The sequence below is a fragment of the Solanum dulcamara genome, chromosome 2 (genome assembly GCF_947179165.1).
Source record: "Solanum dulcamara chromosome 2, daSolDulc1.2, whole genome shotgun sequence".
NCBI classification, from domain to species: domain Eukaryota; kingdom Viridiplantae; phylum Streptophyta; class Magnoliopsida; order Solanales; family Solanaceae; genus Solanum; species Solanum dulcamara.
Genome location: NC_077238.1, coordinates 21,178 through 33,898, shown reverse-complemented (window position 1 = coordinate 33,898; position 12,721 = coordinate 21,178). Strand labels below are relative to the sequence as shown.

At 38.2% G+C, this 12,721-nt stretch overlaps 1 protein-coding gene across 1 annotated transcript; it reads left to right on the top strand.

Annotated features, from left to right (window-relative positions):
- The first annotated feature begins 317 nt into the window (after positions 1 to 317).
- LOC129879313 (subtilisin-like protease SBT2.5) lies at positions 318 to 9,960 on the top strand. The gene is made up of 10 exons (XM_055953518.1): positions 318 to 622; positions 1,740 to 1,884; positions 1,994 to 2,388; positions 3,002 to 3,097; positions 3,197 to 3,269; positions 6,360 to 6,645; positions 7,472 to 7,797; positions 8,967 to 9,234; positions 9,537 to 9,818; positions 9,875 to 9,960. Exons 1-10 carry the CDS (start codon positions 318 to 320, stop codon positions 9,958 to 9,960), a joined length of 2,262 nt encoding a protein of 753 aa, XP_055809493.1.
- The last annotated feature ends 2,761 nt before the right edge of the window (positions 9,961 to 12,721 follow it).

Sequence of the window (12,721 nt, the reverse complement as noted above, 5' to 3'; positions counted from 1 at the left end):
AATACAACAGCCACAGCTTCAGGTCGAACAACATTGTGACAGTGTTCTTCAGGAAGATGCAAGTCTTGACGACTTTTTGAATTTGAGCTTGTTGATGGTGATTCGAGGCATTCTATATAGCTTGGAAGCTTCATAACACCTTGATGAGTCTTTTGGAATTGGTCTCTTGCCAATTGGTTCAGCGGAGCTCCGGCACCACCAAAGTCGTCTTGACGACTTTTTGAATTTGAACTTGTTTGTGGAGATTCGAGACATGTGTTATAATTAGAAACCTTCTCCACACTGTTACGCACCTTTTGGTATTGGTCTTGGATGAAATGGGTCGCCGGAGCTCCGGCGACTCCATTGTTGTCAGAGCTCAAGGGGATATTCGAAGAGGGTGGCAATCATTCGAGGTGGCGCACATGGCTGGGAAGATGGGAAACAGCTTGAGGAATATTTTGGCATTCATCTTGTGCGATTTGACTCGCCGTAGCTCCGGCGCCGACGACCTATTGTTCGTCGGCGTTGAGTTTACCGGAGATTTTTGTTCCCGTAGGGGCGCCATGTCCTTGCGAACAAAGCCCAGGTGGTGCGATGTCTCTAATGTCGCCGGAGGTGGCTGGAAATTGAAGGCGCACTGGCAGCTTTGTGGCTGCGAAGCTGAGCTGATGCGCCTCTGCATTTCTCTCAATTGGGACTAAATTTGTTTGTGAAAGTTTCACTGTGGTTGGCATATGGGATGCAGAATCATCTCCAATATTGTTTATAACATTTAGCAATCCACGATTTCTCAAGGATATGATTTTTTCAGCTTGCAGCAGCTCCTCACTCGAACAATGAACAGTGATCACTTTAGTCTTTTGCAAATTTGAGGAGCTGTAGGTTGAATCTGATGATGTGGAACTTTTGTTGTGTTCGTATCGACGGAATCTATGATTCCATCTTTCGAACGAAATTTTTCAGCATCGGGAGGTGGGTCCCACCCCATTTCCGTGTTTGTGACTAAATTGCCCTTGTGGGGAGCCTTTTGCTAGAGAGATATTGTAGAGAGAAGATGAAATCATAAAATGAGAAAGTGATGATGCATATGCATTTTGTACAATGTTCACTTCGTTCCATGATGCTCGCTTGTAAACAATGATACTATGATTTAACTAAAAAAAAAGATGAAAACGGGAAATTTGAGTTCAATATGAAGTGAAATATTTACCTCGAAAATGATTTCCTAGAAATTGTTTTCCTTGAAAATGTTTTCTAGTCTTTAGATAGTGAGTAGAAAATATTTTCTAGAAAAATTATTATTGAAGGGTGATTATAATGTCATCAGTTGGTTAGTATTTAACATATTCAAAATGTTATCAGTTGGGTTGTAGTGTTTTGTATTGATAAATTTGATGAAGTTTTGGAGTGTTAAAGATTGATAATAATATTTAGGGTTGGTTGGAGCAATTGATATGGAGTAACAGTTAGGATACTAGTAAAAGAAATGTTTTTTGGGAAGTCATATTTTTCCATTCAAATGATTGTTTTTTCTTTAGAAATGTTTTGGGGTAATCAAAACACCGGAAGATGTCTTCAGTCTTCATGGTGTAAAACATTTTCAAGAAAATTCTCTCCATCATACCATACATACCGAGAGTTCTCAGTTTGTACAAGAAGCTTTGTTCTTATTGGATATTGGCGTGTCACAACCTATAGTTCACTCTTTCAGATAACTGTCTGTGATATGCTTACTCTTATTTCCATTGTGCTTTCAGTGAATCGGTTACATCCTATGCCCAACATCTGGAAAAGAAGCATGATATGCTTTTAGCTTTGCTATTTGACCGTGGGACCTACAAGAAAATCTACAACTACCGCCATCTCATTAATGGCTTCGCAGCTCATATTTCACACGAGCAGGTGACACTCCGCTTTTTCAGAGACTGCTCTTCTTTTTCCTTCTATTTATTATTGAGCATGATCAGTATTTTTCTACCTGTATTTTCTTACATAAAGAATACATTAGTAGGCAGAAATCCTCAGACGAGCTCCTGGTGTGAATTCTGTGGAGAGAGATTGGAAGGTGAAGAGACTTACAACTCACACGCCACAGTTTTTGGGGCTCCCTACAGGAGTATGGCCGACAGGTGGTGGATTTGACCGGGCAGGCGAGGATATCGTAATAGGTTTTATCGACTCTGGCATCTATCCACACCATCCAAGTTTTGCAAGCCACAACACTGAGCCCTATGGACCTCTACCAAAATATAGAGGAAAATGTGAAATTGATCCTAACACCAAGAAAGACTATTGCAATGGGAAGATTATAGGTGCTCAACATTTTGTGGAAGCTGCAAAAGCAGCTGGTTCATTTAATCCTGCAATTGATTTTGATTCTCCTCTAGATGGTGATGGACATGGAAGGTTTGAGCTTATTTTTTTACGATGCTAACTTCGTTGTGTTCTAAGAGCTAAGTAATGGTGTTTTCCAACTGATATTCTGTTGGGTAAACTTCAATTTTTGTTGACAAGGGATTACACAACTGTAGATGCTAAAAGAAATTTAGTACTTTGTGGGAGTTCAGAAGTAGCTATGTTCACTTAAGAAACTGCATAGTTTCCTGAAGACAAAAATCTTTTGTTCTTCAGTGTGTATTTGGATCAAGTACCTTTTGATTGTCAAATCACCAAAATGATAGACTTAGTGATTACTAACAACAAAACATTATTATCATCTTGTGGAAAATTTTTCTGCTCTTTACCAACATGAATAAATCAAGCTACTTTAAGGGGATTGACATCGTCATTTTGAACTGATCAACAAAAAAAAGTCATCGTCATTTTGATTTTTGAACATGCTTCAGTGCAAGAGGAATTGCTTTATAAGATTGATATCCCAAGATTTTTTTTTTCATAAAGCTTCTGTATTTGAAAGCTACTTTTCTCGTATAGACTATATTTCTCATTTTAATTTATTTTGGCTACTGTCTATCACAATATTTGTTTCCAGACTGACACCAATGATACTTTTTGCCAGCCACACAGCAGCTATCGCTGCTGGAAACAATGGGATTCCTGTCAGAATGCATGGATTTGAGTTTGGAAGAGCAAGTGGTATGGCACCTCATGCGAGGTTAGTTTAAGTAACTCTTCCAAGATTTGACTAGCATAGTGTCTGGTCTCTTTAGTATTGAAAATTCATCTAAAAATTGGAAATTCTCGTTCCTTGTAGAGTTCCTGTATACAAGGCACTATACAGGCTATTTGGAGGGTTTGTTGCAGATGTAGTTGCTGCTATTGAACAGGTATGGCCGTTGAAAATAATTAGCATGTATGAACAATATGCATGCAAGCTTTAACTTAGAAATTGTTGCACTATGGGTTTGAGTGGCACTGAGATTTCATGCATGGGTGCTATAATCTACATATTTGAGTTCATCACAGTAGACAGGAGGACATTTGGGTGATCTTTATTAAAAACAAGAATTCACTTGGAGAATTGGGTTATCCTCTGTGGCTCAGGAACTTTTTGTGTAAAGTAAAATAATCACAAAGGTACCCATTTTCTTGCTTATAGGGTATCTCTCCTCGATATAATCCAAAATGATTTCACTAGGCACAACAAACACTTCTAATGCCAAGGAAGATTAGCTCTAGAATCTTGTCACAACCAAAGTTATACAAGTTGAGACTAAAAGTCTTGTAAACATCAACTAGATGGAAGAATTAGATATCAAAGCTAATAGAAAGTTAGAAACAAAGTAAAAGCAGAATTTTTTCACAAAGATAGAAAAATAGAAGCAAAAAGATGATACCTATATCTGAGCCATCAGCCTTTGTGGGCAGTGTCTAGTATAATACCCAACATGTTATTCGAGAAGGCTAAGACCAAGTAATAAAAGAACTTACTTTAACTTGCAAACAGCATTTATGGGAGCAAGGCTGATTCTACATGCTGCTCTGATAGTGAATGGAATGGTAGATTCAAAGTTAAGAAGTTGGAGTTTGGATATAGAGAATCATATAATCATGTTAATTCAGATTTCTGCTTTTGCCCGTGGGGCTTCAGTTCAGTGGTAAAGACCTACATGTGAATGTGAGCTAGACGCACCTCATGAGTTCAAACTTTGCTCTCGACTAAAGCCTCTGATATAATGCACAATTTGGGTTGGTCAGTTAACTCACATAGGATTTCTTGATTATTAAGAAAATAATTTGTTTTGGACAAAAGTGAAGATCATTGATTAGATGCTACTATTTTTCTTTTTGTCATACTCAACAACAACTTGTGGCTTCTTCAGAAGTACGAGAAGCAGTGTTGTCAAAGGTTCATTTGAGGCGCGCTAAGCCCTGAAGCTGGGTAGGAACTTTGCATCACTTAGGCTGCACCTCAGTGTTAAGGCAATGTTCCTCATTGCCCATAAGTTCTATCTTGGATAAAAGAATTCTAAAAAATTGTTATGATTAGCAAATAAAATATATTAATTGTTAAAGGGAATCATTATATTTTCTTTTGTTGAGCCTTTTTTTAAAAAAAAACTAAGGCTCAAACTTTAATTGCACTTTGTGCTTAAAGTCCCGATAGACCTGGAGTGTTTTTTTAACACTTTTCGCATTTGACAATACTGACGAGAAGAATGAGATAGGGGACCCCTTATCTCCCCATTTATTCCTTTTTGTGATGGAACAATTATGAAGTTGATAGAGACAACAAAAGTAGGGGTTGGGGGTGTAAAAGGTTTTGTTACTGAAATTGGAGCAGTGACCACTGGGTGAAATGCATATATTGGCCACTAGGTTGAATGTATATATCTCACACTGACAACACACTAATTCTTTCTGATTCACATGCAAGATAGCTGTAGTATCTCTTTAGGAAAATTTTCAGATTGACAAATTCATTTTGGTATTAGTTGGAGAAATACAGGATGTATGGACTCCAAAGCTCTACAATACTGATTAGGTACTTAAAAATGCCTTCATGATGAAATTTATAAACAGAAGTCCTCTTTGGTAGCTGGTGCTTGAGGCAACGCAAACGACAACACCTCAATCCCAAACAAGTTGGGTTGACGACAATATGGATAATCATCTCTATCTAGAATCTCCAAATATTTCACGTCCTTGTATATATATATATCATCATCATCACCAGTCCCGAATCAATTGAGAGATTTAAGTAGAGACTTTCAATAGGAAGGAAGGATGGGGAGAAAAAAATATCATCTGGTTTAATGAGGAAATGGACAATATCCATGTAAGGAGGGTTGGGGATTATGTGGTTGAGTATTTTCATCAAGGCATTGGTTAAAGTTCAATCAAGAGGGGAATACACAATGGAAAAGGATTATAGTAGGGAGGATGCAGATCATCATTTACTACATTGCAGGATCACTGCTGAACTTTTAGTCTTTAGCTTTGTCATTGTTTAATGTCAATTTTGTTGTTGTGGACAATAGTTAAGTGAGAGTTGGAGATTCCAAAAATCAGGCAGAGGAAAGCTGCTTGAGAAGCAAAAAACGTTTGGTATTTTCTGGGTTTGGAATGAGAGGAACAAAATAAAGATCTCATGATTTGTACCATAAAAAGGGATATAGGGGTACTAGTAGTTTTCGTTTGGTATAAAGAGAAAATACCTTTTTGTGGTAGTTGGTTAGATCCAATTGAAGAAAAAGATCTACTCTAAGTTCAACTTCAACATGATATATACTTTTGACATCATCCTAGTGTTTTATAAATGAAATCTTACGAATAACGAAAAAAAAGAGAAAAGAAATGATAAAGGCTTTGTGAAACACTTCTAATTTTTTTAGAAGAATTGATGCAACAGAACTTGTATGTTTTTAAACTATATATTGAATAAAATATGTACCACCAGTGTTTTAAAGAGAGCAAAAAGAGACTTGAAGTGAAGTTAAGTGCACAATTACAAAAAATTATAAATACCAAAAATATATTACCTCTGTACTATTCAATGAAATTGCAACTAAAATAACTAATTCAGCATACAATAATGCCGATACTAATTCAACTCTCCAAGTTGAGATTCAAAGAACTAACTGCAACTCGGTAGGGATCACTTTATGTTCAAACTTCTCCAGAGCACATTTCACCTATGAGGAGATGACCCCTTGTTTCACATTCTTTCATCACTTTCAGCAACAAAGGTATGAGTTTCAATAACATTGCGTACAATTCGTTCATTCAAAGCATTTCAGAGCTGAAGTCAACTTGGTACCAACAAGTATTTTTTAGGCATGATTTAGTATACTCTCATTTGGAAAGTCCTAAATAAAACTTATAAAATTTGCTCGAATTTGATAATTGATTGGTCTTGCAGTGATAGTGTTATCTTTTAGACTGTAAAACTAATAAAAGAGCACTGCTATTTACAGGATGTTCATGATGGTGTGGACATTCTTAATCTCTTTGTGGGGCCAAACAGTCCACCAGCAACTATAAAGACAACATTTTTGAACCCTTTTGATGCTACACTTCTTTCAGCTGTGAAAGTCGGTGTATTTGTTGCACAGGCTGCTGGTAATAGAGGTCCTTTCCCCAAAACTTTGGTGTCTTATAGTCCGTGGATTGCAACAGTGGCTGCTGCAGTTGATGATCGTAGATACAAGAATCATTTCACATTAGGAAATGGGAAAGTCTTAGCTGGACTCGGTCTATCACGTAAGCTCTTTATGCCCTTTGACATACTCTAAGTGGTGCCCCTCAATCAGTTGATCTTTCTCTGGTTCGTTCATTAAAAGTCTAAATCATCTTTAGACACTATCACCCTTTGTTTTTACCTTAACTGCAAATGGATGATTCATTTATGTTTGATCCAGAAATTTTACATGTTTGGTCTTTGAAGGAAATTTATGATTGCTGAGTTTCGAGATGTTTCTTTGTAACTTTTCTGTTGTGGTTGGGTCATATTTTTTTCTTTCTTTTTTGTTCTTCTTTGTTTCTTTGATAATGTTGTTGATTCATCTACTTGTCAGAGTAATGATCAGTTTATCATCTTTGTGTTTTAAAGTAGCACATCTGGTTTAACAGCACCATGAAGAATAGCTTAGCAGCTGCTTTGCTGTAGCTGGCATCATTTCCCTGTAATCCATCTTCCATAAGTTTTTAGTTGCTCGTGACATCATGCAATTAAGGCTAATCCATGTCCTCAATTGCCATGGCATTAATATTGTGTAACATCAGATTTGCTGTTCATGTTATATCTATACTCGTTCCCTCTTCTCCTTGTCTGTCTTCGCAAAGTTTAGCGGTTTTCGAAACTTCAGATCCCCAAAATAGTGTAATAACTCAATGAAGCCAAAAATAGAAAAGAAAAAAAAAGGGAATAATCAGATACTTATTGATGAAGAGAAGTGAGATCCTTATTTATGGGATGCTTCTGTGGGGTGTTATATCGTGACCATTTTTACACTCAAATGCTAATATAGAGACTTAGTTTTTGGTTTTAAATCTCTGCCACTACTAAGTAAATGTCTGGTTTCTACAGCTTTCACACATCCAAACCGGACATTCACTATGGTAGCAGCAAATGATGTTCTTTTAGATTCTTCAGTTACGAAGTATAGTCCTGCTGACTGTCAAATGCCAGAAGTTTTAAACAAGAATTTGGTGGAGGGAAACATCCTTCTTTGTGGTTATTCTTTCAATTTCGTAGTTGGCACAACATCGATTAAAAAAGTCGCGGAAACAGCAAAAGCTCTTGGTGCAGCTGGCTTCGTTCTTGCTGTAGAAAATGCTTCACCAGGAACAAAATTTGACCCGGTTCCTGTTAGAGTTCCTGGGATTCTTATAACAGATGTTTCCATGTCAATGGCAAGTATCAACACTCTCTGTACTCTTTTAGTGGTGTCATTGTCTTTTAGCTTTCTGTGATGGGAAGTCATAGTTTTTGGTTTCCTTGAAGCTTCTCGTCTCTTGCAATAGACAAATTTATTTGCAAAACTATTATACATTGCAAATTGCCATGAGAAGTTCTTTAATGGAAAGATAATTGCTTTTTCTAATAAGGTTGAGTGCTAAGACTAAGAAGCATGGACACTAAATTTAGTATGTGTTTTAGAGGCACATTTGAACAAGTACAAGCAAGATGTCAACAGAAGCTCCTGTCTGTCACCAACTCACTCATGAACCTGTAGTTTCCTTCTTCTCTTTCTAATTTTATGTTTGAATCCAGGAGACTTCTGGTACCCCTACACACAAACAGGACATCACTCCCTGCCTCTTTTGTATCCTAAGAAATTGTTTTTCAGGGTGGACAGTTAATTCTTGATAGGATAGGTCAATTGAATGATGCTTATATCAGGAAAAGAGAAGCCCCACTTTCCTTATGTTTGACCAGTCCTGAGCAGGAAGGAAAAGGAGGAACTCTTAATAGATTTGGCATAATGTTTTTTTTATTATATGCGACTCCTAGATTTTGAAACTAATTAGAATATTTTCTTATTATATGTGATGTTGGAATCTTTGAAAATTGTCAAACAAAAGTTATGAAGTATATAGTGCATTAAACACAGATACCAACATCACATATATTGATGAAGTTACTGGATGTGATGATAAAGATAAATAAAATATTCTAGTTAGTTCAAGAGCTAGGAATCACTTATAATAAAATAGACATTTCTTGGTTATATGAAATATCATGTCCAGAAAATGGTAGTTTTGTTTCCTGTTGTATGATGATGCCGCACTACATTCTAATGAGGTGTATGATTTGTGTGTCTTTGTTCAACACATAAGTAGTCTTTGTCTCTGTACCACTATGGCGAAGGGGATCACACATCTTGAAAAAAAAATTACCTGTCTCTTTTCATATATATAATCCGAATGAAAAAGAGTAATCGTTGTCCCTTCTAATGACTTAAATCAGTGTTTGGTTCAACTTGTGGTCTCATTAAATGCTATTTCAATTAGCTTCTATAGGTAGAACTTTCTATTTTTTCTTATGTTATTTAAAGTTGTATGCTTGTCTCTATTTTCAGGAGCTTGTAAACTACTACAACATCACGACTTCAAGAGATTGGACTGGACGAGTTAAGAGCTTTAAATCAACAGGAAGCATTGGGAATGGGTTGAGGACGATACTCCACAAATCTGCACCTCAAGTAGCTGTCTTCTCTGCTAGAGGACCTAATGTCAAAGATTACAGCTTTCAAGATGCTGATCACCTGAAACCTGATATACTGGCTCCTGGTTCTCTTATTTTGGCTGCCTGGGCTCCCAACGGGACAGATGAAGCCAACTATTGTGGTATGTTTCCTTCATATTATTGTTTATAGGTAAATCAATTAAAATGTTTATGTTGTCTGTTAGATGGTAGATTTATATGTTTAAGTAGTCATCTTTATTTTGATTTCAAGCCTATTTTTTCCTTGGCCATAAACAATGAACTAGCAGTTGAGTTTGTGGCTTCCTTACTGATTTAGAAATATATAAGAAGCCTTGTATCCTGAATTTGAGGTTCCTCTTGCTTAATGGACTTAAATTATAATCTGATACCAAGAAAATTGATCATTTATGTCCATTTGTTGCAAAATATTTGCTTGAATCAGGTGAAGGATTTGCATTGATCTCTGGAACTAGCATGGCAGCGCCCCATATAGCAGGAATAGCAGCCCTTATCAAGCAGCACCATCCTCATTGGAGCCCTGCTGCTATTAAATTAGCATTGATGACAACTTCATCAACCATTGATAGGGCGGAGAGACCGCTTCAAGCACAACAGTATTCTGGATCTGAGACCTTGACGCTCGTTCCAGCTACTCCATTTGACTATGGAAGCGGACATGTTAATCCTAGAGCAGCTCTGGATCCCGGACTTATTTTTGATGTAGGTGAGCTTCTGTTCCTCTTTACTTTACTTTTGATATAGTTTATTGTTTCTATCCAGATTATAAATCCTACTTAGATAATCCTCTTGCTAATTGGGAGAAGTTAGTGCCTTCAACAATTAAGCTGGGGATCATAGTTGACTAATTGCCTTTGATACACTTGAGTTCTACAGTCTAGTTGCAAGATTTTCAGTCTCCCTTTGTTGTTTCCTTTCTAATTGGAATGATACAGAAACACACAATCATGACTCGTTCCCTTACTCGAGTTGTGATAATTTTCCACTCTAGGGCCCCAAGGGTTTGGTCTAGTGCTAGGAGCACAATATCACATGTATGGATTAGGCGCACTTCACAAGTTCGAACTCTGCCATAGACCAAAGATTGGTAGTTAAGTGGAGAAGGGTTGAGGGAGGATCCTTATCCCCACTGAGTTTTGGACCTTGCGCCATTGGTACTCTGGGATTTTTCGGTTATAAAAATGAAGTAATTAATTTTTACACTCTTGCTTTGTGAAGAAAAATTCAGCTTCATCATACCAAATTACCTTAGATTTTGTCTCCTGGTTTGCAATTACTTTTGGTTGGCTGGAGTCAAACTTGACATTTCGGTAATGTGTTTTTGTCTTTTCTGTTGACTTGCAATGATTCTTGTGAAGGTTGGCATGTACTTGTCTTCTCTATGGCCTTATCTTAACTTCTTCCCCTAAAAGAATAAAGTAGAATTCAAGAATGATTAGTGCATCTAAGAAATTTTAGTGGCTGAACCTGCATTTAAGAAACTTATATGGATAGAATAATAATATAGAAGATTGTGCATGGTCTCATGTAGTTCGAGGCTCCCACCTCTCGTGCACAGTCAGGGGTTGAGCATCACCCCCTAGCTTTAACATAAATAAATAAAGTAAAAAATATACAAGGAGGGGGACATAAACCTTACCTCCGATCGTATGGTGGTTCATAAGTCGGCTAACCTATTAAGGTCGGTTAACTCATCCCCGATACAAAAAGGAGACTAAATATAACTAGAAAGCAGTAAAACTATGAGAGGACTCCTCTTGGTACAAATCGACTAAGAAAGCATAAATGAGGGAGACTCTCCCCTTCCATGAGAAAACAAGAAAGTAACCTACACTAGTCCTATTCAACTATGCTACGTACTATACATAGCTAAATTGAAGAACAACAAGTATATGAACCTTCTATCTCGCATGGGGTGGGGAAATTCTTTTCATCTTTGCCCTTTTTAGTCATGTCGTACCAAGTAGGTCCCATGGAATTATGGAACAACAACAATAACTGCTAAGGGGGATGAAAGGAAATGAAGTAAATGGAGCCATAGCAGCCAGCAACCTTGGGGTTGTTGTTGAGGAAGCTGAAGGACAAAGTAGGTGTAACATGCATTTTGTATGTGGTGCAGCCCTAACTTGAACAACTGGTTGTAAGTCTATCAGTGTGTGCCTTGAACTTTGCATAGTTCCAGTGTTGTCGACTAATCAGAGATGTACCTGCACATCCACAAATAAACCAGGAAGGAGCTCCTAGGGTGCAGCCCTGGCTTAAATGTTTGACTGAAGGTGCCTTGCACTTTGGAAGGGTCCATTGTTGCTGTTTGATATGCCTGCACATCAGCAAGTCAACAAGCAAAGAGTGGAGTATAATTAGCATTGTATTTGTTGGAGCTCCATCTTCTTGTCTTCTCCTCAATGAAAACAGTCAAGGAGTTCCAAAAGACTTGGATGAAAGGGAGCTGCTGCAAGTGTTGAAGGACTACAGCAGGTATGCATGGAGAGTTGATGGGAGTAGGTGAGGCCCTTGCAATTGTGGCTGTTATGTCCCTTTGTCTGAGATTTTGTTTACCTGCACAAACAAGCAAACAAAGAACCAAACAAGTGTGATAGTTGTGGGGGTTGTTGCAAACCTGTAGGCATCTTATTATTGCCTCCAAAGGAGAATTAAGTAGCTCCTTTGAAGGTATCTTGGGACACTTGCACAGATACACAAAACCAAAACAACATACAAAACAAACCTGCCAGCTACTGTACCAAGTACTATTGGCTTGTAATTGCTCAGTGTGTGCTGCATCTTGGTGAAACAGGGGTTGGCTGATGTTTGTTGTTGGTGGGTTGGGGATCAATGCATTCTTGAAGTTTGAGTTGTAGCTGGGGTGCAGCATTGCTGCTGCAGTAGCTGCTGCAGAAGTTGCGGTCTTAGCCTGCCAAGCTTTAGTTCCCCTTTGTTTGCATGTATGGACAAGCTGCTTTTGGTTGCATGGTATACTCAGTAGTGGAGCCCTCTTTGAGGTGGGAGTTGTCTCCTTGGGACACCTGTACATACATACAAAACCAGAGCAAAAAACAAATAAACAAACTTGCCAGCTACATTGGTGAAGCTGAGGATGACTGATGTTAGCTGCTGGTAGCTTGGGGATCAATGCATTCTCAAAGAGGGAGTTGCAGCTGGGTGAAGCATTGCTCCTACAGGAGCTGTTGCAGTTATTGAGTTGCACATCCTCAGGGTTCAGGGTTCAGGGTTCAGGGTTCAGGGTTTAGGGTTGAGGGTTGAGGGTTGAGGGTTCAGGGTTGAGGGTTGAGGGTTTAGGGTTGAGGGTTGAGGGTTGAGGGTTGAGGGTTGAGGGTTGAGGGTTTCAGGGTTTGTCAGAGCTACATTGGTTTGTCAGAGCTACATTGAGGGTTGAGGGTTTCAGGGTTTCAGGCTTGGGGTGTTGCTTAACCCTTTAGCTCTGACAACAATGGAGTCGCCGGAGAGATGTAGCTGGGGTACCTGCATCGAACAAAACCACCAAACCTCACAAACAAGGAGATCTGCAGGCTGTTGTATCCATGTTCTTTATGTGCTGCCAGTTGGTGGAGTGTTTGCTGTGGTGTGTTTATGTTAGAGAGTGTGGAT